This window comes from Heloderma suspectum, chromosome 3, assembly GCF_057233095.1.
Source record: "Heloderma suspectum isolate Gila_16-S chromosome 3, 16-S_ref, whole genome shotgun sequence".
Lineage (NCBI taxonomy): Eukaryota > Metazoa > Chordata > Lepidosauria > Squamata > Helodermatidae > Heloderma > Heloderma suspectum.
The window spans coordinates 241,107,234-241,134,293 of NC_139460.1; the positions used below are offsets into that span (position 1 = coordinate 241,107,234).

Genomic DNA, 27,060 nt, shown 5'->3' on the forward strand with positions numbered 1-27,060 from the left:
AGTATTAGAAAGTATTGGTATGAGATCTACACTTTCAATGAACGAATTGCGCTATACAATCCTATACCTTTTTACTCAGAAGTAAGCCCCACTGAGTTCAATGGGATCTACTCCCAAGTAAATTTGCTTAGGATCGCAGCCTTAGAGAAAGATCATCACAAGACTGACTACACCATCTTACCAAAAGGTTCATCTAGTCATTACAGCTATCCTTGAACACTATTAGCTGTAACCAATAACTACCTCACTCTGCTCTGCTTTTTTAGTTTGATTATGAAATATACATTTAAGAGCAAGACTAAGTGCATTTTTAGGACTGAAACCTTAATTTGTATTATAATTTCATGTGTTTGTAATTTGAATTCAAAAGTTACATTATAAACAGAATATGGTCTGATCAATATATTTCTTCCACTTTCTATATTTTACTAGCAACATTCAGAAACATGCTGCGGCTTCTTCTTACTCATTTCTATGAGATGGAAATGTTCTGTACACACATGTGGATTTCCCACTGTGTGCACTGAGCATTCCCTTAGTCAAGCAACTACCATTGTGTTTAAGATCACTTTTCACAGGCCTTTGTCATGTTGGCTCAACATGCAGTGAGGCACAAAAAGTATCCTTTGTCTTGCCTGTACTATATCTGCGCAGTGTGCAGAACATCACATATGACACAGAGTATACTTTCATATACTGTATGCATGATAGATCTGCAAAGGAGGTAGACGGATCACATGAGTTATGAAGTAAGCATGTATAGACATCATTCACACATCTGTTTCACACGCTGTGTTCAGAGAGAGATGTGTGTCTATGACAATGTGAATGAGCCCTAAGAACATTTTAATTTTTATTTGGGGGGGGGGATGATCAGGGAACTGTCTGCTTCATGAAGTACAAGTGTTAATATATCATTCCTAGTAGACTTTGGAGAAAGCTTGTGGTACATTACAGAAGTTTCTCCCTTTTCAAACAGTGAGATTCGCCCTCTACTGGTGTTTACAAATACCAAGGCAAGGAACATTGACAGACTTCTATTACAAACCTGAAGTTTCTGAGCAAATATTGGGGGATTCTTTTCTGCTAAGTCAGGCTCTAGATACTGAAGCTGATCACACACTGAAGGTGGATGAGATATCCTATTGAGAAGAGCATCAGCAGAGACAAAGGGGTCCTCAGGTGTGGTCTAAAGAGCAAGGAAGATACAGAAAAAATAACAGAAACTGGCAGAACTACTCATGATTAAAATCATGCATCAGCCCCTAAAAATAAACATATGCTTGATACCTAAGGAAATACCAATTAAATGTGTAGTAAATAATGTTTTCTTTCATCTAAATCACCAGTGCCTGGGGTTTGACAAGAAAAAAAGGGAGAATACATTAAGAAGTTGCTTTGCTATGAGTAGTTTTTGCAGAAACTTTAAAAGAAAAAAATAAAAGTTAAAATATCTTAACCAATGATTTTGTATGAAAACCCTTTAAATGTAGTACTTTCATTCTAGAGAACACTGGTTCTACACTCAAGCCCAATGTAGAGGCTGCTCAAAAAGCTGCTTACTATGTCAACGTTGTTTGAAGTAGTCCCTAAGGTCATGGGCTCCAGTTCTTTTGTTTTTGATTTGTCAGGTGACTGTAGTGATGACTCTTGGCTAGCAGCCAGAGATCGTGAAGCTGCATGTTGTAGTTTCATTCCAGAGGACAACTGGGTTTCCGTTTCTTCCAAGCTTGACCTAAGGTAAGATAAAGCACTATGCTTTCAAATTAGCTAACAGAAGCTATATATTACCAACCAAATGTATGGTTTTATCTACACTACAGAATATACTTTTTCATTATCTCACATTCTAATCTTGAAGAAATGGATAGAAAGACACACTTAATACCTTACTTGTGTAGGGTGATTGCCACTACCATGTCGTCTGGAGCCACACTACACAGATAACATCTGAATGGAGAACTATATACGTCAGGAGAATAGTGTGGTTACTTTTCACACCCAAACTACCAGGCACCAGGGAGGGGAAACACCAGCATGGAAAGTAACCACATCAATCCAATGTAGGTGGTTCCCTGTTCAGATATTCCCTATGTAGCATGCTATCAAATCACACAGAAGCAGAAACCACAGCACAATGGTAGTGTTTGAATAAGGCTTTATATGGATTTAGACTAACATTTCAAATTTGTTTCATAATTTACATACTATAAGAGCTATTGTGATAAAGGATGTGCATATAGTCCCACTGAAAGTGAGAAACATGAGAGTTTGAAAAAAGAAATAATCTTGAGCTTCTTCTTTCAGGTTGTCATCTTATTTGTAATCCAACAACTCCTCGAACAGGCAACCCTTTTGCCCCTGAGGGCTACATACGCCAGCAGGCTGGGGACGCATGCCGTAAGTGAACAGGGGCAGACCTGGTGATGGGTGAGGCCTGGGCTCCCTTTCCTCCTCTCTGTCACCCCCCCCAGCTCAATCTTCCCTCCTCCTCTCACTGTCCCTGATATATACACCCATACACACCTATTACCCACCTCCCAACACACACACACACACACACACACACACACAGCTTAATAACCCTGTTATTAAGCTTGCCCCGAAGCTTAATAGCACAACAGGTGGGGGGATCCACATCACGATCTTGAGGGGATGTAAGGATCAACCCCTTTGCAACTTCCTCTCCCTGGGCAGAGAGGGGAGAGGAGCAAAGAGGGCTGGTCTAGCCCATCTTACTCCATGATTTCTCTCTCAGTAACTATGGAGCATAGAGAGCTAGAATGTTTTTTGCTGTTCTAGCCCACTGTACTTGTACAGTTTCCCCTTGAAAAATCTTCTTGAGAGACACAATCCACAGGGTACAGTGGGTCAAAGTGGTGAAAGATGCTCTAGCCTATATGATTTCTCTCTGAATAATCTTATCCTCTGTATTTTGTCTCTCAAGAATCTTATTTTTGAAGAAAAACCATAGACTATGGCAGGCTAGAGTGGTACAGTGTCCCTTTTAGACCCCAAGGAAGTTATGGCATTGGGGAATTGGGGGGCAGGGGCAGCTAGGGCATTGGTGGGCCAGAAGGGAGACTCCCAAGGGCTACATGTGAACCACAGGTTGCCCACATATGCTGTACTCTTCTGGCTATCACATTGCCAAACCTATTTCAACCATCCTTAGGACAAGAAACCTACATAAGCATTTCTATGAAGTCCTCTAAAGTCTGCAAAGGTACTTCAGGGCAGCATGTTACTTAGTTAGCATGTTAATTTAGTTAACTGTTTATCCATTTACTCTTGTGTGTAAATGGTATTTGCTTGTTAAATGTTAGCTGATGTTACCCAACACCATTTCTAAAAATGTACAAAGGATTAGAGACTTTTCCACTCTGCATCATGCTCATATATGTTAACCCCCCCACCCCCATGCAGTACAAAAGAGGGTGGGGGGAAAACCAGCAGAAAAAAAACACCTATTTCTAGTAGTGATTACTACACAATTCTTTACAAACAAAGAATTCTTCTTCTTTTTATTATAATGCAACGAAGTACCCAGAACAAGGAGTTGTAGAATCTGATAATCGGACTGGAGGAGACTTGACTGGACTCTCCTGCTGTGCATCGAACATAAGGTACAAAGATTGCTTTGTCTGAGCACCATCATCCTGCTGTCAAAAGAAAAAGAAGATTATAATTTCTGTTGTAGCTAAAGAAAGCTGCCAGTCTCCTCCACACTGCTAATGAAAAGTGATGAAATGCTACATTTCTCTCCCATTATTCAGCTTTATCTTGAAGCAGTTACATAAGAAGGCAGTATGCGCTTTCATTTCTTTGAATTTAAACAAACCACTAGATTAGTGCCACTGTGTTAGAACTGTATATCACATCAATGTTCAGACGGAACAATCAGAAATCTGCCCTGGAAACTTACAGGTATAGAAGAGCCTATCTTCTCCATGTATTCTATTTCATACGAGTTGCCATATTCCAGCTCTGTAATACATAGGTGAGTGTGGTTAACATGGTGGTGAAGATATTGGTTAAGACAATACACAGGCCCTGAGGCTTTACAGCTGATGCTTTCCTAGTGAGCACTTAAGTCAAAGTTATTAGATATAACTCAAAACATTGATCACAGCCCAATGGCACAAGCAAGGATTGAATTTTGTCCAATCCATTCAGCTTGTAGATCCTCATGTTAAATGTCCTTCCTTTGACCTCTGCTTCATTTCCCCCCAAATGGCTGAGATCTTTTCCTACCTGCCTAGTGCCCAGAGTACTCGTTCCTCCTCTTAAACCATTAAAATTACATTTGTGTATACATGACTGAGCTTTCAATTCTTTAAAGGAAAACTGGATTTAAATGGTGATGAACCTCCATATTGTGCTACTCCCTTCAAACTATGCAGCTTTTATCCAGCAATTGTGGTTCCATTATTCCATTATTAATTCTCTCTTGAAATGGTTAGCTGTGAACAGTCACATGGAAGATGACCACAAAACAGCTTGGCCATTATTGTTATGTAAGGCAGGAATGGGGAACATGTGACCCTCCAGATGTTCTTGGACTACAACTCCCATCATCCCTGATCATGCTGGCTAGGGCTGATAGGAGTTGGAAACCAACATCTGGAGGGCCACACATTCTTCACTCTGAACGCTTGCTTGTATGGGAAAACCTTCCTATCGTCCCTCAAATTTTTTTCTTGAGAAGTCTGGTATACCAAATCTGATGTGCAGCATACCACAAGTCCTACATATTAATCAGTGAGAAGGGAAGTGAAAGAGGCCAAGCAAGATCCCACTGTTGCTTAGCAGTAGAACAATTAGGCTCATCCTAGGGCTACTCGTTACTTAATAATGAGACTCTGATCCATTCCCACAGGAAACAAAGGAAAATAGGAAGCTACCTTACACTGAGTCAGCTCAACAAAAACACACAAGGTACAAGAGACCTCACAGAGCTGTACTTGATCAATGTATTATATAAAAGAAATAAATGTACAGGAGTTTGTAAACACGTACATGTATAAATAAGGCACAACTGACAATGCACACCAAATTAAAGAGGAAGACAATATTTCCAATGCATATACATTGTATCATACGTATCAGCATCATAACAAACATATCTGTCTAAAGAACACTGGAGTATTACCATTTCGACTAGGAATAATCTTCCTCAGGAGCTATATAGACTACTCCTTTTAATATATAACATACTGTGAAAACTGATATAAGAATCTTTTTCACTCCTTGATTATAAATTTTCAGTCACAATTGTTGCGATGGCATTATCCCTTTTGTGGTTACTGGTTTTTGGAGCACAAGTACATTGTGGGGAAAGACCGAGTTGGAGAAAACCAGAATACAATAATGAAGTTTTCTCCTGTGGAATTATTTTACTCACAGTTTATAATATATTTGGCTATTTTGCCTTATTAAATTGACCAGTACACCACTGAAAATTTGTAATATTCGGGAAGGGAAAAAAAATTCTTACAATATTGGTTTTCAGCTCAGATGATGTACTATTTTTTCCTAGACATTTTTTTTTTTAATTGCTTGTGTCACCTTATGCAGGATGTTTCAGCTCTGTAATCAAGATACAGACAATAAATACGGCACAATTAATCACACACATTTCAACTCCTGATCCACACTGACCACACTTCTATGCTTCTGCCTTTTAAAGGTGCATATACATAAACCAGAGGTGTAATTACATCTCTGGCTCAGATCCATGGTAGGTATGACTGATCAGGATGAAATTATCAGGATTTCTCCCCAGCATCCATTAATGACCAGTGGCAAAACATCTGGTACAGTAAAAGCATCAGTAAAAATTTTATTGCAGTCTAGCAGCTCCAGTTCACATGTGGCTTTCCATGGGCAATGGAGCCTCCCTGTTCTTTTATGAACAGGGAAATGCTGTGTGTGTAAGAGGGAGTATCTTTCTATGTGTTGTTCACATAGAAAGGAACAAGACAGCCTTACATATGGGGCTCTGGATTACATCCATTGAAGCTTCCACACATTCTGTCATCAAGACATTTCTGTTAAATAAAAAAGGCTTTTTCTTTCATAATCTCTCATATATATATATGTATGTATGTATTAATTAGGATATTTTGATAGTGAGAAAATGTGTTAGATTTGTGTCAGAAATGTGTCCACCCCACTCCACCATTCCAGATGAAACATTTCCTGAAATTTTAGATGCCAACACAGCAGTAATTAAAGCTTTAAAAATCTGATGTCAATTTCACCTCTCCAGGAGAAATTCGTAGTTAATCTAATACTAAAACCCAAGTAGTTGGCAGAGTGTTTTTCATGGCTTAAGTCAATTTAAAAAACAGGGCAAAACATGTCACTCCAAAACACATCATTTCCTGGTAGTTAATATAAACATGTTAAAGATGAAGGCAGGTACTATTTCAAAAACAACTTTAAAATCAAGATTAAAAAGTTGAAGTAATTCTGAAACAATTTGTTCTGCTTGCTCAGATAGTTTTTTCAAGAAACAGGGTTGTACATTAGCAGCCTCTTCTAAATTGTCTCCATCATTACCTATAAACATAGGAAGCAGAGAGTGTGTTCATATACTCTGTAGGTATATACTGCAATTATTTTTGCTTCATCCCTTAAATTGTCTCATAGCTAAATGCAATTCGTAGATTTTGAGTTTGGTGTTGATGAATATTTAACGCCAGTTGATTCCAACTACAAATTAGGAATTCCCAGGTCAGAACAAATATAAAAGGTGCACCTCATTAAGCAATAATCTTTTGTCTCAGGACTCCTAGAGGGTTCAAACGTTTAATCATACTGAGTAGTAAGATAAGGAGAATTCTAATGAATTAGCAAAGGAACACACTCAAGGTGACAAGTGCGGAACTAAAGTTCAATACTTCAGCACCATGCATATCATGTTTTGTTTGTTTGTTTGTTTGTTAATCCACTGGAATTCTCCTTAACTTAAAAAGGGACTTTTGGTAACAGGAGGATGTTCAAAACAGAATCATGAGTGCAGATGATATTCTCAAAAGAACCTTTAATTACTGTGAAGTTTCCCACTGTGGCTTGAAGAGGAGTCCAGAGGGAAGGTATGATTATATTTAAATGATCTCAACAGACGAAACATTACTGGTTGTAATTAACTGGTAATCTGAGCCACATGTTACCCAGTAGGCATAAGAGGTAGGCAGTTTAGTATTTAGAGTCACTTTAGGTGCCGTCTGTGTTGAGTTCAGATCACGTGTTAAGTCACTATAACCATCTACCTTTTGACTGTGCATCCTTAGAGAAGAAGAACCATTACACTAATACTTTTCTTACAATATTATAAATTACACTTCGTCTACGTCCCATAAGAATCTCACCCTATCCTAATTTTACTTATTTATTACATTTATATCCTATCTTTCTTTCAAGGAGCTCAAGGAAGCATGCATGGCTCTCTCCCCATCCACACCATTTTATCCTAAGAACCACCCTTTGAGGTAGATTAGGCTCCTGAAAAAAAGTGACTGGCCTAAGGTCACCCGACAAGCTTCTCAGATGTGTGGGGGTTTGAACCCAGGTCTCCCTGGTCAAAGCCTGACACTCCAACCACTGCAACGCACTGATTGCACGTAATGGTGGAAAATCATGGTTACCCACAATTTGCTGCAGTGTGTGCTTGCCATATTCCTCAGGCTTTTTAAACAACCCACAATTAACCTAACTACTAATTGTCATTTAAGTGTGGGTGGTTTAACCCATGATTAACCTATAGTGTCCGGGTTCGGACATCACATAGCAATCCCAGATTGAGCCAATATTCAAAGTGGCCACAGAATGCACCCAGCGCACACTGCAGCAAATCACGGGTTAATTAACCCATGATTTCCCACTGTTACGTGCAAATTGGGTTTAAGGCACTCCTTAAGAGAGCCAGGCCTGGATACCTTTACCATTAAAGGTTATACTGTTACCTATAAGAAGCAGGAACTTTTTTCATGGCAGCACCCTCCTTTCTAGGGCAGCCCATCAGGTTTTATCCCTCAAACCCTTTCAGGGGTTAGTTAAAACTGGTCTTCTTCCAGAAGTTATTTGGGCTGTGTGAAGGACATAGTTTTAAGGCTGTTGCTAACATGCATTTTAATTGGGACTTTTAATGGTGTTTTTTGTAGATTGTTGTAAATGACCTTCTGGGTTTTATTGTTATAGTCTACTATTGTGAGCTGGTCTGGGGGCTCTCAGGAGCCAAAGCGTAGGGTAGAAATACAAATAACAACAAAGTGTAGCCACTTTCTCCTTTTCCGTAAGTAGGCCTAATTTTGTTTCTTATTATATAATTCAAAGTGTTTAGCTAAGTTGATCGAAGTAGAACCTATGAATATATTATGTTTAGATTTATCTATGAGCATTTCTAGACTAGGGTTTTATTGTGTGTTTGCCATTTGTCGTTTATGGTAGTTTGCAGCCATTTTGGACAACATCATAATCCTCCAGGGCTTTATTGTGTGCGTGGGGGGGCGGAGGGGGGTTGACCAGAGAAAATCTGGCAGTTTGGGGAATTGCAGAATGAAATGCTAGTGTAGTAGTGCAATTCTGCTATACCACAGTGCTCCCTAGAGGTTGTGTAGCAGAATGTACAAAAAAGGCGGAGAAGGACTCACCCCCCCCCCCCAATGTGTAGATATCCAGGCTTAATCCTACAATGAAGTCTAGAAACAGAAGCAGTGGTAAAGTGCTGGGTTAAAGCCTTGTCTAGAAACACCCTGTCTGAATGGTCACTTAACTCAGTTGACATTGTGTTAGGGCAGAGGCAACCCCAATCCCCACACCTATTATCAGACAGAAATCTTTTGTTAAACTGTTTGAAGTATAGTTTATAAGACTATATATCTCTGTCTATAAAGAGCCATTGATATTTAAAAGAATAAGGTTATTAATATATAAAGACAACTGCAAAACACTAGTTGCACACATTGCCCCAGTGAGAGCAACACACGAACAAGAAATATTGGACACTACCTTGTGTTCTCATTCACATTCCAAATACGTTAAGCAAACGTTAATAGGCCTTGCTTTATTGTGGGCCTATTAGGCTAAATGAACTGAGTATCTGCCCATCTAGAGATAAAAGAGGTTTCCCCATGTTTTTACAGCCACTATCTACACATTCAGTATAATCATGTGGTCCAGCTCTGCAGGTGAGAGACTGCATATTTAACCACTCCCCCATGTAAAAAAAATAAAATCCCACATATAAAAAATTTGGGCTTAAAATAGTACATCAGAGAGAGGGCTTGGTTAGAAGCCCTCTCCTGGTACTAGTTTTCCAAAGACAGTTCTTAATATCTATCTGACAACTGGCACTTACATGCAGCAGCTAAACAATCTAAGAGCAGGGCCATTTAATATAGCAGTATCACTTCCTGGCATATAGAACAGGAAGAAATGGAAGCAGTGACAGATTTTATTTACTTGGGCTCCAAGATCACTGCAGACGATGACTGTAGCCATGAAATTAAAAGACGCTTGCTCCTTGGGAGGAAAGCTATGGCCAACCTAGACAGCATAGTAAGAAGCAGAGACATCACCTTGCCGACAAAGGTCCGTCTAATCAAAGCTATGGTTTTCCCAGTAGTAATGTATGGCTGTGAGAGCTGGACTATAAGGAAGGCTGAGCGCCGAAGAATTGATGCTTTCGAACTGTGGTGCTGGAAAAGACTCTTACGAGTCCCCTGGACTACAAGGAGGTCAAATCAGTCAATCCTAAAGGAAATCAACCCTGACTGCTCATTGGAAGGACAGATACTGAAGCTGAAGCTCAAATATTTTGGCCACCTAATGCGAAGAGAAAAGTCCCTGGAAAAGACCCTGATGCTGGGAAAGACTGAAGGCAAAAGGAGAAGGGGACAGCAGAGGATGAGATGGCTAGATAGCATCACCAATGCAATGAATATGAACTTGAGCATGCTCCGGGAGAGAGCGGAGGACAGGAAGGCCTGGTGTGCTATGGTCCATGGGGTCATGAAGAGTCAGACACGACTTAACGACTGAACAACAACAAAGATCAAAAGCAGAATCTAATGTGGGAAGTTCAACAATGATGCAAGAGACTATACAGAAATAAATAGAAATATATCTTCATAAAATCTCCGCTGAGGCCAATTATAATTTATTATTGACTTCAGTTGTTTTCTAGATCACCTCCAAACATTCCTAGCTGGAAGGCGTATCAGGCACACAAAACATTTAATATAAATGAGGCAGTATATTAAGCTAAATATACTGGAAGACAAAATTAAATGGGACCATTCAAGTTACATTTCATGGACAAAGGAAATCAGAAGGCATGTTTTGATCCCACATCTCTCTATACTTACTTGCCTTTCCCATGATTCCACCCTCCTGGTCCCGCTTACCTTCTGTAGGAGAGATGAACTTGGTTTCATTTACAAAAGTTGACAGATCTGATGGCTGAGGATAATCCTGCTTATCTGAATCTAGATCCACTGTCATACAAGTCCATTTCTGGTTGCCCACTGAGGATGCCAGTTTCTCCTCATCTGTTGCGTGAACCACAGTGGATACAACAGAGGGTGTTTCAGCAGTAGGCAGTGGCGTGGTCTCCTGAGAGGAAAATGAAAGTGAAATAACTATTGTGCTGTAAAGAAAGAATCAATTGTCTCCTCTCTTATATCGAGCATCCTTTTACTTTCTTCTTTCTTTTTAACTCCGTGTTACTTATTCAAGCTCCATAAAGATGGCTTGAGGATTTCAGCCCTTAAGGAAGATGAATGGAACTTGCTCTGCTTCAGAGAATCATTCCTTTAATTAACACAATGATAATGATAGGCGAGATAATGTGGGACATGGTTTGTTTTTGTGATTGATCCAACTTTGTTAGAATTCATCTATATATAGACTTTCTGAAGAAACACTTATTTTAGCATCTTAGCCCACTTTATACACAGAAGTTTGATAACTACTGATAACAGAGCAAAGCTGAGGCTGCCAAGGAAATTTGTGATGCCACAGAAAACTATCACAGTGGCATGGTACCTACCTTTGGAAGCAGTTTGCATTACAAATGGCCACAACCTCATTGTGAGCTCAGCAACAGAAGAAATAAGACCAGATGTAACTGTCATTGAGGCCATGAACAACTTTGGAAGACTGTTTTCCAGGAGGGCCCCAGGTCCATATCTTTCAAAACACTAGCTGAATTTGACCTCTCATTTACATGATGTGCTTTCCAAATGCTACTTGCTGCTCTGCAAGTATGAAGAGTAATTGGTTTGAAATTATCCATTCTCTACTTTATCAGATGTCTGTTTGCTAAACAGTACTTAGGATGGAAAGATGCCTTGCAATCTCACCTGTGTGCATTTCCTTTTCAAACTGCTTTCCTATATCTGACGAAAATAATGTCTACCTTGTCTCTGGAAAATGTTATCTGACTACTCCTTCAAGCAAGACAATTTGTAATCCAATTAACCTGTGCTACCCCCACTTAAGTACATTCAAGTTTACAAGGCTTTTTAATATCAATTTTAATACATTCAACTTTACCAGATTAACATTAGCTGTAAAAGAATCACTTTCATTTATTTATTTATCTTTTTTGTTTTTAACACTTATGCTTGAAGAACAGTTCAAAAGCTTGAATCACAGGTTCTGAGCACCAATTAGTCCAGCAAAAAGTTCCCATTTATATTTTGTTGTCGAAAGTTTATATCACAATATCTGAGATAAACTGTTAGGGTCAGTGACCATGCTTGAAGATACTGGTTTATTAACCCTATTCAAGGGTTTCCAAAGATAATTCCTTGATAATCATAATAGAATTGTCAGGCAGTTATCAATAATTGAGAGCCAGTGTAGTATAGTGGTTAGGGTGTTGGACTGGGAGTCACGAGACCTGGGTTCTAGTTCCCACTTGGCCATGAAGCTCACTGGGTGATTTTGGGCCAGTCACTGACTCTCAGCCTAACCTACCTCACAGGTAGGAGGAGGAGGATCATATCTCCAAGGTATCTTCATACCATGGATTCCTTGGAGGAAAGGCAGGATATAAGTGTAACAAACAAACAAATAAACAGGCACTGTACCGATATTAGGAAAAAAGGGAGGAATTGTTAAAATAAAAAGCTTGTCAGAACTCTACCTGTGGAGGTGCATCAGACAGTGGAGATCTTTTTGGTGACTTTTTCACCCTAAAAGTATCACTGGAAAGAAAATGGAAATTGTGAGTACAGCAAGCCATGGAAAACCACGGGTGTTTAACAACAACTAGTTAAAAGAAAATCCCACCATGGAAATCATTCCTGATTCAGAAAGTTCATCACACAAGCACCATAGAAGAGCATGCTACGACTCCTGCTGTTGCATCATGCACTTTTGGATTGAATCTTTGCAACAACAACAAAACTCTAAAATAATACATGAAGCATGAGAACTGAATTAAATGGTGTTGTAACATAGGGAACAGCAGTCAATCCAAACAATGAGAAACAGATTTGTTTATTTTGCTACTGGGAGCACACAAAAAAAGTTAATTTATCTCTGTAGATAAGTCAAACTTAGTCCATACATTGGGGCCAAATTTTGCTCCATAAAACATCAAAGTAATGGGAAGAGAAACCTTCAAAAACAGATGGACTTCACTAAGCAAATTAGTAAGGATTTAAGATTTGGCTACAGAACAGTTTTGCACAACCTGACTCATCACTCACCATCTGATCAAACAGGCAGAATGCCCACCTGCATACATCTTTCACCACAGAGCTACGAGGGACTTCAATGGTCATGTAGCCCAACATCCAGCACTAGCAAGCCTACACTTGGTCCTATCCTAAAAGCCGTTTATCATCTATGCAGCTCTTACATCCAGAGTGTTTTGTGCCTTCCTTAATTTTGTCCTCAAAACAACCCTGTGAGGTAGGTCACTTTTATTCCCACGTAACGGACAAGGAAACAGGCTACAAAATACTGACTCGACCAAGGCCAAACAATTTGGCCATGGCAGAGGTAGAACACTCTCAAGATTATATTCCAAGGTCAACCACCAGGCCACACTGACTGTAGTGGATATTTATTTGCACAGCCATTTCTTACAGCTAGCAATGTTTTCTTTATCTAAGACAACTAATTTATAATAAAATATATCTAAATAACTGGATGGAATAACATGTAGGTCCAGCCTAAAACAACTTCTTGTGCCGCCTGACCGATCTTCCCATCAGCAGGCTGTACACACATATTCACATAATCCAAAAGCACTAAAGAGTATGAGCAGGATAGATCTAGGCAGAATCTAATCTTTCATGTGGAGACAATCTTCAAGACATAAGTCTTAAAGGCAGCTTTTATAACAGGAAGAGAAAAGAAGTAAAATTAGCTAAGAGCTAAGGGAACAGCACCGAAACATGATGTCACTGGCTGAGCACAACAGTTTTCAACTCATCAGCTATGCCCCAGACAATTACTGGCAAGGCAACAACAAAACTGCTTCAGTTTAAGCAGGAAAAAAAAAAACACAAGATCCCACCCAGTTATTGGCCTACATGACAAACACGCTAGCTAGCTATGCATTGCTTATAGAGCACGTTACTACACCACTACACTACATCACTTCCATAAACAGAAAGAAATTCACCCTTCATCTTTATAAGCGTGAAGGTATTTCTAAAAGCATCAGAAACGGTGTAGGTAATACAAACTGTGAGATTGCCATGGCTGCCTGCAGGGGATGGCAGACAAGCACAGGAGAAGGGATATGCCAGCCCATTAGCAATCTGTTCACTTTACAACAAATAAAATATTGATATGTAAACTGGGGGCAGATATGAGAATGTATCTAACAGAAATAATAATTTTGTTCAAGCTTATCCACAGACATGCAGTTTCTCTTAATATAACAACTTCAGTATAAACCACCAACATAATTTTACTGATATACAAAGTGCCATGCCCAGCAACGCTGGAGGAAACGCCCCACCAAAACCAGCCAAAAACCAAACAAAAGCTCAAGGCATTTCCGTCTGTAACAAGCATGTTTAGGGTTAAAGTTACTTACAACAGAGAACATACAGACATCACATCTTCAACCATCCTAAGACAAATAAGACAAAAGAGAGACAGACAGACAGAAGGAACTGACTGACACAAAGGAGACACTCCATTAATTGCATTAGCGAAAAACCAACATGTGGTGCTACTTTAGGAAGTCCACATCTTCCTAAAACACTGGCACAGTCCTGAGAAAATTTCCAAAGGGGTAGCTATGTTAGGCTTTTACTCCACAGTGTCATTCCACTAGCACAAATCCTACTGTGCTAGCTGAAACCAAGTTCCAGAGTTTGTGCAAGGGGAGAGAATCCAACTAAAGTTGCACTTGCACCCAACTAAAGTTGCACTTGCACAACCAGTTATAAAACTATGTGGAGATCTTAGGTTTGCAAAGTGGTCCACTAGCCCTTGCACAATTAAAGCACACTGTTAAATGCTTACATTTTATCAGTGAGATTTATTTTATGGCTTATGCCCATGGTCTTTATTCAGGGGTGAGGGAGAATCAAAGAGATGGAGAAAAAAAAAATTAAGCCACTTCTTTCTCTTCTAATCTATCTGCTTCATTTATTTATTTATTGCATTTATACCCCGCCTTTTTTCCTCTTGCAAGGAACCCAAGGCGGCTTACATTATCCTCCTCCTCTCCACTTTATCCTCACAACAACAACCCTGTGACGTGGGTTGAGCTGAGAGTCTGTGACTGGCCCAAAGTCACCCAGTGAGCTTCCATGGCCGAGTGGGGACTAGAACCCGGATCTCCCAGCTCCTAGTCCAACACTCTTGCCACTACACCACACTGGCTCATTCTTCCATAAAAGCTACTCTTCAAAGCTGATGTCTGTCTCTGCACATTTAAATACTATCACTGGATTAACTTTTCCTTTTCATGATAGTAGCCGTCGGTTTCCCTGCCGTGGGTAGCTTATTTTAACGCACAGTATGCATAACTGCGCCCAAGCAAATCAGAAAGGGCTACGTTTAAAGTACAGAAGAAACAAACCATGGTATCCTGATGGTGTTGACTTGAGGGTCAAACTATACTTTACATGCAGACACATATAACTTTCCCTGATTTTCTGTTGATCAGAGCATGGGGGTGGGGAGGGGAAGAGGAGGTGCTTAGTCCTTCTCCTTGGGCTGTTTTTCTGCTCAAGTGTTCCTCTTGCAGGGAGAAAAGAAGGGGGGAAGGATTTTAAGCAGAAAAACATATCAAGGAGAAAGGGTTCAGCAAGTAGATCCTTGTCTCCCCCACTAGTACTCAGGATTGTAGCCTCCTATAACTGCTTTTCCTTTAAAAAAATAACAAAGTTACACACAACTGAAAGTTACATGAGTATAACATGTAGTTTGGTCCTCAAAATCACAGTTGCATGAATACTAAAGCTCCTTAGCCTTGCACTTAAAAAAAATTACATACAGCACAACCTTAAAAAAAAAAAAAAAAAAAAAGCCTTCTCAATCTTCACAATTTGGGCTACTGGGGATTTTGGAATTTTGACAACTGCACAGATTTTTTTTATAGCTCCTGTTCATTTCTTCATCTTCTTGTCACAAAAGGTGTGAAAATATCTTTATCCTCTTCAGCGCTTGTCAGCTTAAATGACATCTCTTTTGTGCAGGGTAACTTTGAAAGCTGACACCTTTCACATCAAAACTAAGCTCTTTTGAGAGGCTTTCCTGCCATCAAACAAGTTGCTGAGACAGATATCTAAAATGGGCCATTAGTTTAGTAGTTAGTCCAGCAAAGATGCTTCACATTTGGTATAAATGGCTCTGGAATGACTAGTAAACAAACAACAGTGAAATATTTAAACTGGAAAGCTATGTCTTCCAAAGAGCAATCTGTTGACTGTCTTTGCTCTTTTTTTGTCTTTTAATAGTTAATATAAGTGTCATTTATTTGCATTTGTTCATGCAAAGATGCCAGCTACTTAAATCTCAAGTTGCTGTGCTGAAATGAATTGATCAGTGAGAACCACCAAAGTATGATATGCACATATCTGGTCAGACTAAGCAGCACAGAATTTCCCATGGAAATGGTATGGTTTTACAGAGTGACCAGAAAAGTTTTGCTGGGCTGCAAATCCTTAATATTTTAAACTATCTTAGTCCAGTTAATTGAAAAACATAGATTGGAAATATTAAAATGTCCCCAAATATAGGTGATTATAGGCTAGAGTTCACTCAGTGCACCTCAGTGGGTTTCCATAAGCAATAAAAATATTACTAGACTCACCTCTTGTGAAGACAGCATGTAATCAGCAACAGCAAGTCTCCTAGCTGCTTGGACTAGCTAGTTTGCCTGACCAAGAAGATTTTACTTGTGGGGCAGGGGGCTTCAGGGATAATGTCCTGATCCATTCTGGCCTATTGCTTTATGGAGGCATTCCCGGCTGATTTCCCTGCAGTTCTCTGCTTTGGACAGAGCAACCCTGTGGCATACCTACCAAATCCCCACCTGAGATCCCTCAGGTCATCAATTCAAGACACACCTGTGGGTCTGAGTCCTAACAATTGTTCAAGCCCATCTAAGGAAACATAACAGCTGTATAAGCTTTACTCAGTGTAGGTGTGGTGCTTGTGACAGGCAAGGTATTAAAAAGGAAGTTTGCGAGGTCCCAGCAACGCCAAGGAAGCTACAATCCTGAGAAAACAATAGGTTGCTCTCAAAATTGTCAGACATCCCTATGTTGTTGTTCAGTCGTTAAGTCATGTCCGACTCTTTGTGACCCCATGGACCATAGCACACCAGGCCTTCCTGTCCTCCACTCTCTCCCGGAGTGTGCTCAAGTTCATATTCATTGCATCGGTGATGCTATCTAGCCATCTCATCCTCTGCCGTCCCCTTCTCCTTTTGCCTTCAATCTTTCCCAGCATCAGGGTCTTTTCCAGGGACTTTTCGCTTCGCATTAGGTGGCCAAAATATTTGAGCTTCAGCTTCAGTATCTGTCCTTCCAATGAGCAGTCAGGGTTGATTTCCTTTAGGATTGACTGATTTGACCTCCTTGCAGTCCAGGGGACTCGTAGGAGTCTTCTCCAGCACCACGGTTCAAAGGCATCAATTCTTCGGCGCTCAGCCTTCCTTATAGTCCAGCTCTCACAGCCATACATTACCACTGGGAAAACCATAGCTTTGATTATACGGACCTTTGTCGGCAAGGTGATGTCTCTGCTTCTTACTATGCTGTCTAGGTTTGCCATAGCTTTCCTCCCAATTTATTTATTTATTTATTTATTGCATTTATACCCCGCCTTTCTCCCTCTCGCAAGGAACTCAAGGCGGCTTACAGTATCCTCCTCCTCACCGTTGTATTCTCACAACAACAACCCTGTGAGGTAGGTTGGGCTGAGAGTCTGTGACTGGCCCAAAGTCACCCAGTGAGCTTCCATGGCCAAGTGGGGACTAGAACCCGGATCTCCCGGCTCCCAGTCTGTCACTCTCACCACTACACTACACCATCTGCGGTGATCTTGGAGCCCAAGTAAATAAAATCCGTCACTGCTTCCATTTCTTCCCCTTCTATATGCTAGGAAGTGATGGGACCAGATGCCATGATCTTAGTTTTTTTAATGTTGAGTTTCAAACCAGCTTTTGCACTCTCCTCTTTCACCCTCAACAAGAGGCTCTTTAGATCCTCTTCACTTTCTACCATTAGGGTGGTATTATCTGCGTATCTGAGGTTGTTGATAATTCTCCCGGCAACCTTAATTCCGACCTGTGATTCATCCACCCCGGCGTTTCTCATGATGTACTCTGCATATAAGTTAAATAAGCAGGGCGACAATATGCAGCCTTGTCATACTCCTTTCCCAATTTTGAACCAATCGGTTGTTCCATGTCTGGTTCTTACTGGTTCTTGACCCTCATACAGGTTTCTCAGGAGACAGGTAAGGTGGTCTGGTACTCCCATCTCTTTAAGAATTGGCCACAGTTTGTTGTGATCCACACAATCAAAGGCTTTAGCGTAGTCAATGAAGCAGAAATAGACGTTTTTCTGGAATTCTCTTGCTTTCTCCATGATCCAGCGAACGTTGGCTATTTGACCTCTGGTTCCTCTGCCTCTTCGAAACCCAGCTTGTACTTCCAGTAGTTCTTGGTTCACATACTGCTGAAGCCTAGCTTGTAGGATTTTGAGCATAACCTTTCTGGCATGTGAAATGAATGCAATTGTACGGTAGTTTGAACACTCTTTGGCATTGCACTTCTTTGGCATTGGAATGTAAACTGACCTTTTCCAGTCTTGTGGCTACTGCTGAGTGTTCCAAATTTGTTGGCATATTGCATGAAGCACTTTAACAGCATCATCTTTTAGGATTTTAAATAGCTCTGCTGGAATACTGTCATCTCCGCTAGCTTTGTTGTTAGTAATGCTTCCTAAGGCCCACTTGACTTCACTCTCTAGGATGTCCGGCTCAAGTTCAGTGACCGCACTATCATGGCTATCAGGGACATTCAGATCTTTCCTGTATAGTTCTTCTGTGTATTCTTTCCACCTCTCCTTAATCTCATCTGCTTCTGTTAGGTCCCTGCCTTCTTTGTCCTTTATCATGCCCGTCTTTGCACAAAACGTTCCCTTGAGATCTCTGATTTTCTTGAAAAGATCTCTAGTCTTTCCCATTCTATTGTTTTCCTCGACTTCTTTGCATTGTTCATTTAAGAAGGCCTTCTTGTCTCTCCTTGCTATTCTCTGGATCTCTGCATTCAGTTGGATATAGCTTCCCCTTTCTCCCTTGCTTTTCGCTTCCCTTCTTTCCTCAGCTACTTGTAAAGCCTCATCAGACAGCCACTTGGCTTTCTTGCATTTCTTTTTCTTTGGGATGGATTGAGTTGCTGCCTCCTGAACAATGTTACGGACCTCCGTCCATAGTTCCTCCGGCATTCTGTCTATCAGGTCTAATCCCTGAAATCTATTCCTCACCTCCACTGTATATTCATAAGGGATATGATTTAGGTCATACCTGAATGGTTTGGTGGTTTTCCCTACGTTCTTCAATTTAAGCCAAAATTTTGTGAGAAGCAGCTCATGATCTGAGCCACAGTCAGCTCCAGGTCTTGTTTTTACTGACTGTATACAGCTTCTCCATCTTTGGCTGCAAAGGACATAATCAATCTGATTTCGATATTGACCATCTGGTGATGTCCATGTGTAGAGTCGCCTCTTGTGCTGTTGGAAGAGTGTTTGCTATAATTAGCGTGTTCTCTTGGCAAAACTCTATTAACCTTTGTCCTGCTTCATTTTGTACACCAAGGCCATGCTTGCCTGTTATCCCGGTGATTTCTTGACTTCCTACTTTGGCATTCTAATCCCCTATGATGAAGAGGACATCTTTTTTTGGTGTTAGTTCTAGAAGGTGTTGTAGGTCTTCATAGAACCGATCAACCTCAGCTTCTTCAGCCTCAGTGGTTGGGACATAGACTTGAATTACTGTGATGTTGAATTGTTTGCCTTGGATTCGTACGGAGATCATTCTATCATTTTTGAGATAGTACCCCAGGACTGCTTTTCCCACCCTTTTGTTGACTATGAGTGCTACTCCATTTCTTCTAAGGGATTCTTGCCCACAGTAGTGGATATAATGGTCACCTGAATTAAATTTGCCCATGCTTGTCCATTTATTTCGCTGATTCCCAAGATGTCGATGTTCAATCTTGCCATCTCATGTTTGACCACCTCCAGCTTAACTTGATTCATTGATCTTACATTCCAGGTTCCTAAACAATATTGTTCTTTACAGCATCGGATTTTCTTTTCACCACCAGACACATCCACAGATGAGTGTCCTTTCGGCTTTGGCCCAGCTGCTTCACTCTTTCTGGCGCTACTTGGAAATTCCCTCTGCTCTTCCCCAGTAGTATATTGGACACCTTCCGACCTGAGGGTCTCATCTTCCGGCAACATATCCCTATGTTGCTTATGTATTAAAATATTTTTAAATTGCCTTCATCCTTATAGCTACCAGAATGATGTACAAGAAGACATAATAAAAACAATTAAGCAAATCATCATCACAAGAAAAGGCAGCAAATCCCCAAAACAGACAAAGCATACTAGTTACTACAATAATACTAGTTATTGGGATAGGTCTGGTCAGTGCTTAGACAGAAGACTGCCCCACCTTGGTTTCCATGGTAGAAGAAAGGTATAACATAAAATTGAAGAAATAAATATTTATTTGTTGAACATTTTTCAATAATAGCTTACAATGTAAAAATATGTGCTTGTTTTTCTATGGCCAATGACCTCTTCCATGACTCTAAAATACATTCACCGAGTTGTACCTGCTCACATATGTAAAATGACTTTTGTTTAAGATATCCCCATGTCACAAACCATCTGGCAAACAAGTAGAGCATTATAGACATCTGAAACGTAATCAGATACAAATCAGTTCCCTTCTGCACAGTACTCTTAAGGTCCTACTCTTGATTTTACCATGGCAGTGTTTTCATGTAGCAATAAATCAGAATTCTGGAGAAACCTGATTTATTTTTCATGAGCAGCACACTGCCTGGAATCGGAAGCCAAGTACAAGTCCTGAATTTTGTTTCCTGGTTAGTCTCTAGCCATACCTGCTGGTGGAAGGAGCCAAGTAACCAGACACTAACCAGGAAACAAAAGCTTAGCGTTATATCCAAACTGGTACTCCTGGTTTGTCGCTCCCCTAACAAGCCAGAATTTTAATCCAAGGTTCGTAGTTCGCTTCCAATTCCGCGCTTGTTTTGGAATTCTGGCTTATCATTACATGCAAACATGGCCAATGTCTACTTCATGTTTATGTCTTTTGTGTTTACTTTTATCAGGTGCAATTTTAAAAATAATTTTACTTAGAATTAGAACCTAAAAGGGAGGTATGCAAAGAAATCTGTAACATTCTGTTTTCAGATAAAGACATTTCCAGAACTCTTTGGAAATGAAATGTTAAGAAACGGTGCTTCAGTTGAGCTAGGATAAAGTCAGTGTCTACAAAGATCAATAGTTAAAGATGTCATAAAAGTTGACTATTGGCTTAGCTAGCCAGCCAAAATTTAATCCCCCTGCCCTGCAAAATAACTGGCAAGTATGGGTAAAAAGTGAAGACCTTCAATTCAGCATGAAGCTAGCTCTCTGAAAAGCTTCTGGATCCATGCACAGCACAGCACACCACTTTTTAAAACAGTAGGCTTCCCAAGAATATAAGCACAAAGTGACAGGCAGTGTGAAGCTTTGCCTCCAGAAACAACCAGGTGCATTATCACACACAGGAAATGCAGGATGACATGGGATGGAAGAAATACATAGTGAGCAACACACAACCTGCAGATCTTATGCTGCATGGCATATGCTATATAGGGTCTCCTTGCCAAACAATTCTAACATAAATTTAATCATAAAAATACTAGCTACAGTTTCATATTTCATTAATAAAGCAAAAAGCCCCATCTGCGACAATCATATATAGTCTAAGTGAAACCTCCAGGAAGCAATCCTCCAAGCCACTTACCCAAGGACCCAAGAACAGTCCTACTTAAACAAAGTTATGAACCAGCAAAACCAAAGTAAACTCACTTGAACAGCATTTGTGGCTTCTTGGTTAAACGATACATCCCACACAAGATACAAGCCACTGAAATGAACAGAACTACTCTGGAGAAAGATTAGCTTTTGGTTATGTGAGTAGCCCTATTCATTTAAAACTCTGCTTAAATTGTATCCACATGACTAAAGCTTTGCAGATTAGCCCCTAATCCTAAGAACAGCTCTTGTTATTTGGCTGAACTCACTGAATTGATTAGCTGTATCAAATACACCACCACATGCAATCTCTAAGATAATATTTACATTTTATTAAAAATATAATTTAAAGACCTTTACTCATCATGATGGAATGACACACGTTTTGTCAGCTGGGTTTCTTAAGTACCCAAATATCCCATTTTAAATTGTGAGTCAGGATGCTCGTCACTGACCTAAATGGAAGCAATTTCTGCCAAGCATCTTAGATGTTACTTGATGTGGACATAACAGGACACCTAAACTAATATCTGAAGTGGGAGAAACATCTTACATTCAGGAAAATTAAAGCCCACAGTCTAAAAGCCAAAACAATAAAAAAAGGGGGTTGAGTTGCTAGGGCTTAGTAAAGCCAAAAAGAAAAAGATATTAAAAAATGTGAAACGTACATATCCTTCCCAAATCCAAAACGTTGCTGGAGAAGAATGCACTGAAGCAATCTTGTAACATATTTGTAACAGAACAAACACACTGCCTAAATGTAAATATATGAAAGTGTACGAACACCATTATTTGGGGGACCTCTTTACTCCACATGAGGTTTTCTGCACTTTGACTTACGTCTTGAGTGGTGTCTTCTTCTTTTTTGCAGGTTTATTTAGGCCATCTCCTTCGGTTCCATTGATTTCACTGGCATTCGCCGGTATATCAAAGGAGGCTGGAGTTTTTGTGGGAGAGCTGGCTACTTTTGAGGAAGGCTTGAAAGGATCAATAGAGTCCTCACGTATGTCTGGATCAAAACTGTACGTTGCTGTTTGTGGAGGCAGTTTAGGAGAATCCTGCATTTTGCAAGTGGAAGAAAATGGGTTGAAGTTGGGGTCATCCCATTTGTCAATATCAAAAGTATAAGAGCCTTTGGGAACAGGGATCTCATTTGGATCAGCAGAGGCCTTGGCTGGAGTGGCAGGAGCACTGTCAAGCTTCTCCCCAGTCTTTTTAGTCTTTGGCCTCCTGAGGGGCATTTTGGCACCAGGTTTTTTGCCCACTTTTTTGGGCAGAGGAGGACTTTCTTGTTGCTCCTCGCCACTGCCTTTTTCCTCAGAATAATCAAATTCCAGCCTCACCGCTAAGCCTTTCACTGGAGGATCTTCCCGACCCCCAGTGTCTGATGGTGTCACCTCCACAGCTTCTGGTGCCGTCGTAAGAGGGAGGACTTTCTTACTGGCAGGGGGAGAGCTCTGTACTCTGCTGTCTCCAGCACCAGATGCACTAATCTCTTCAAATTTATTTGGATCAAATGGGTAGGCTGCTTCTGGACTAGTAGGGTGCTCCTGTTTTTCAGCAGAACTTTGGGAAGGCTCAATACACTCAGGTTCAATGGGTTCCAACCTATCTTCAGATACTTTTTCTTCACTTGAGGCAGAAGAATCTTGCTTGACGTCAGACAGCCCTGGCTCTTTCAGTGGTGGAACTTCCAGAGATTTTTTTGCCAACTGTTTTTTCTTTAAGGAAGTTGGCCGAGGTTTCTTTGCGCGCTTAAGAGTACTAGAAGCACTGCTTGAACCAGTACCAAATGTATCTGTTGATGAACCTGCTGTCTCATTATTACCAAGAAAAGATGCTCCATCAAAATCACCAGCTTGCAAACTAAGGGACCGAGACAAAGTAGATCTGGAAATTGGAACAGAATCTGTGGATTTTCTTCGAACGTGCGACTTGGAGTCACAACTTCTTGTGTCCGGAGAGCTAGGATCTGCAGCTTGTACAGAATCTACAATCTCAATGTTATCAAAGTCTAAGTTGTAAGTCCCACTGCTAGCGATGGGCTTGTCTTCATCAAAAACAGTAGAAAATGAGTGGGAAGGAGGATGGAATGGGCTTTCTTCAACTGATTCGCTATGTGAAACATCAGTTACTGATATGGTCTCAGAACAAAACCCTATGAAAGCAAAGAGAAAGTAATCAGTCTGGAATCTCCAACCTGAAATAGCTCTGAAGCCTATGTAGAAAATGATAATAAAATGCAGTTATGTTTACTTTTCTTTTAAAATGGCCATTTCCTTTGTGAACTTAAAAATCCTGAGCATCATTGTTTTTGTGGGTAGGATCCAATGGTGTTGCAGCACTAGCACTAATGATGTTGTGCTAGCATATATCAACGCTAGTGTGATGCCATTAGCAATTGCTAGTGCAAAGGGAAAAAGCAGCAATGCGGAATTTCAGCAGCAAACCACTACTTTTTCTCTTTGCTCCAGGAAGCACTAATGACATTATAGTAGCATTGAGTTACACTAGTGCAACGTCATTCACGCTGGCACTGCGACATCATTGGATCCTACCCTGTGTGCTTTTTTTTCTCTTCTCAGGGCCAAAATGGAAAAATCAGGTAAACAGAGGATACAAACAAAATTAAACAGGGAGAGGAAGGAGACAGGAAGCAAGAGAAAAAGATATATTTTTAAAAGCTCAGAATCAAGTTTATTCAAAACTAATTTCAGTTAAAACTACTCTGAACAAATATATTTTAAAAATCTGAAAACTGATGGTCACCTATGAAGATGTTGCAAATCATCAGTGTGCTGCTCAGAAATTGCCATAAACTAAACCTCAGAGTCTAGGGAACAGGAGGTAATTTATTCAGTCCTGTAGTCCATACTGGAAATATGTCATTAACAACTGAGACCACATATTGCCTGTCTCTGAAGTTTTTCAAGTTCTGTTATATGTTGTGTTATATGAGGCAGGCAATATATCATACCAATTTTCTCAGAAAACAACTGAGAATTATTTCAAACCGTCTTGAATTGCAATAGTTATTCAGAACCCAGCAGACTCCATATATAAATGTGATTACTTTTTCCAAAGGACACAACATTCAATTCAAATGGTCATTCTGAAACAGTTCTGGACTACCTTATGGGGAACTGTTACCTTATGGACTTACCTATTATGGGGAAATATCTTATTGTAGGGAACAGGCAGCCCCTGTATGACAGACAGACTTTATGGTGCACCATGGAGATACAGACATTTATTGGATTCGTTTACAGACTAGTTTTATTTTGCTTGTCCTTAAAGAAATTCTGAGCAGTATTTTAGCCTTAGAACAACCCTGTGAAGTAGTTAGATAGAAAGATGTTGACTTGCCCAAGGCTACCCAATGGGCTTCATAGCCAAGTGGGGATTTGAGCATCGATTTCCCTCATCTCTGACTATTGCACTACATTGATTAATTTGGATGGTCACCATCATCTCCATACGCTCATATATTGTGCTTTGCTACCTTTAGGCAGAAACAGTTACATTTCCATTCTGCCACCAAGCAGAAAATAAGACATATATGATAATCAAACTGAAAATAATTTACATCATTATTACTAACTGTCAACATTCATGCTTCCAGTAGATGAGCTCCCTATGCCTTTTTTCTCCTAGCAATTACTTTACTCTGCATGTGATCCAATGAAGTCCCATGTAAGCGCAAAGACAAAAGCATATTTACAGTGTATCTCAATATTCCAATGGGCAATTATGGCTATCTGAATATAGCTGCAGATTAAACTTCTGGCCTAATTTATTTACATGGAAAACGATTAAAAGTAAAACATTTTCAAGGGCTAATCTCAGGATTTAAATGCTAATGAAAGAAGAGAAAAGACACACTAAGTTTTATATAGCTAACTGCTTGCTAAATTTGTTTGCAGCTGGTTTTACCAATCATAATTATTGGCAGCTTCACAATGTGTTTAACATGCTGAATACTGCTTTTCTAAAAGTTAAGTTTTCCATTAACTAGCACATAAATAAAGGAACATCTAAAGCACGTGTTACTGAGAACAGCCATAAATGTATACTTTGGGAGTATGCCTGTATGCATGGTAGGGAGTGTCATACATACCAAAGGCCTCAAAGATATTCTGTCCTTCCAAATATTTTAGCCATGTAGTGACATAGATACAATTGTCAATCTTGTATGATGAACTGATTTACACAAACAGTTCACCTTGTGGTGAAGGCTGGTATGTGGAGTCATTTAAAGCATCCACCTCAAGATGGGCTTAATGTGATCCAGCTCAAGTATCGCATTAAACTCCTGTATTATGGATATATATTTTGTGGATGTAAAAGCCTTACAGCACAATCCTATACATGTTGACTCAGAAAGTAGGTTCCACTATGTTCAGTGGGGCTTACTCCCATGTACGTTTGCATAGGATTGCAGCCAAAGCAGTTTATTTAGCAGAAAGATTAAAGAAGCTACATACAGCTTTCATACAGCTAGAAAGCAGCAGAAGGACAAAGATTACAAGCGCTTCAGCAGTAGTTTCCTATAGCTGACATATAATGGATCCAATGGATGGTTGGGTCCATTATAGGTCAGCTGTCTAGATGATGGAGAACTGCAGTACACTTGATACTGTAAGTGACAAGAACAGGACCCCCAGAATTTTGCTCTAAAAAGATGCCAAATTCTGAACTCAGAATAATGGGCCAAAATAGACAAAACAAGACGCCTATGATGAGGATCTCTGTTGTATGGGTTTAAATAAATAAATAATTCCTCAAGACCTTTTTCAAAATTCATCACTTCAGTTCCACGTGTATATTCCAAAACACAGAGGCAGTCACTGCACAGCTCAAGCTATTTTGAACACAAAGAAAATGTTTCCCATTAACCAAATGTTAATAAGATGATGTAGTTTGATGCAAGGGTGATTCTCTCACTCCAAGGGTTGTGTTTGGATGTGCTCTTGTTGCATGTTTTTTAATTAGAGTTACTCTTGCCAGCTGAGCTGCTGTTCACTTTCCACACAATGAGCTCATTTTTGGACGCTGATCAAGCGCCTGTTAAGGACAGTAACAGTTCTGTATGGCTGTAGTCCTTTGATTTCAATTGATAATGCAACTCAGTCTTAAGCATATTTAGTCTCAGCAGTTAGTCCTATTAAATTCAGTGGCGCTTACTTCCTAGTAAGCATGTATATGATTGAAGCTATGCAGCACAATCCTATGGATGCTTTCTCAGAAGTAACTCCCTCTCTGTTTTACTCGCAGGACCAAAGCAGATATTAACATATATCTTTTTCTTCTTTTTACTCTAGTGTAACTGCAGGTAAGCTTTAACACATACACACACACACACACAAACACACACACACACACGCAAGATGGTCCCAATCCAGATAAGGGCCCCCATGCCTGCAATTTACATGACAAAACAATGATCCATTAGAGCAAATGGATCACTATCTGGCACAATAAATTGCAGGTGTGTGGGGGGGTT

At 40.0% G+C, this 27,060-nt stretch overlaps 1 protein-coding gene across 1 annotated transcript in view; it reads right to left on the bottom strand.

Annotated features, from left to right (window-relative positions):
• TACC2 (transforming acidic coiled-coil containing protein 2) overlaps positions 1-27,060 on the bottom strand; it is a 202,077-nt gene that overhangs the window by 28,879 nt on the left and 146,138 nt on the right. The window contains exons 10-16 of the mRNA XM_084846024.1: positions 22,398-23,715; positions 12,158-12,218; positions 10,413-10,620; positions 3,926-3,987; positions 3,547-3,662; positions 1,564-1,735; positions 1,049-1,189 (exon numbers count right to left, since the gene is read on the bottom strand). Of these exons, the coding sequence (XP_084702150.1) occupies positions 1,049-1,189; positions 1,564-1,735; positions 3,547-3,662; positions 3,926-3,987; positions 10,413-10,620; positions 12,158-12,218; positions 22,398-23,715 (2,078 nt within the window). The remainder of the gene's footprint in view (positions 1-1,048; positions 1,190-1,563; positions 1,736-3,546; positions 3,663-3,925; positions 3,988-10,412; positions 10,621-12,157; positions 12,219-22,397; positions 23,716-27,060) is intronic.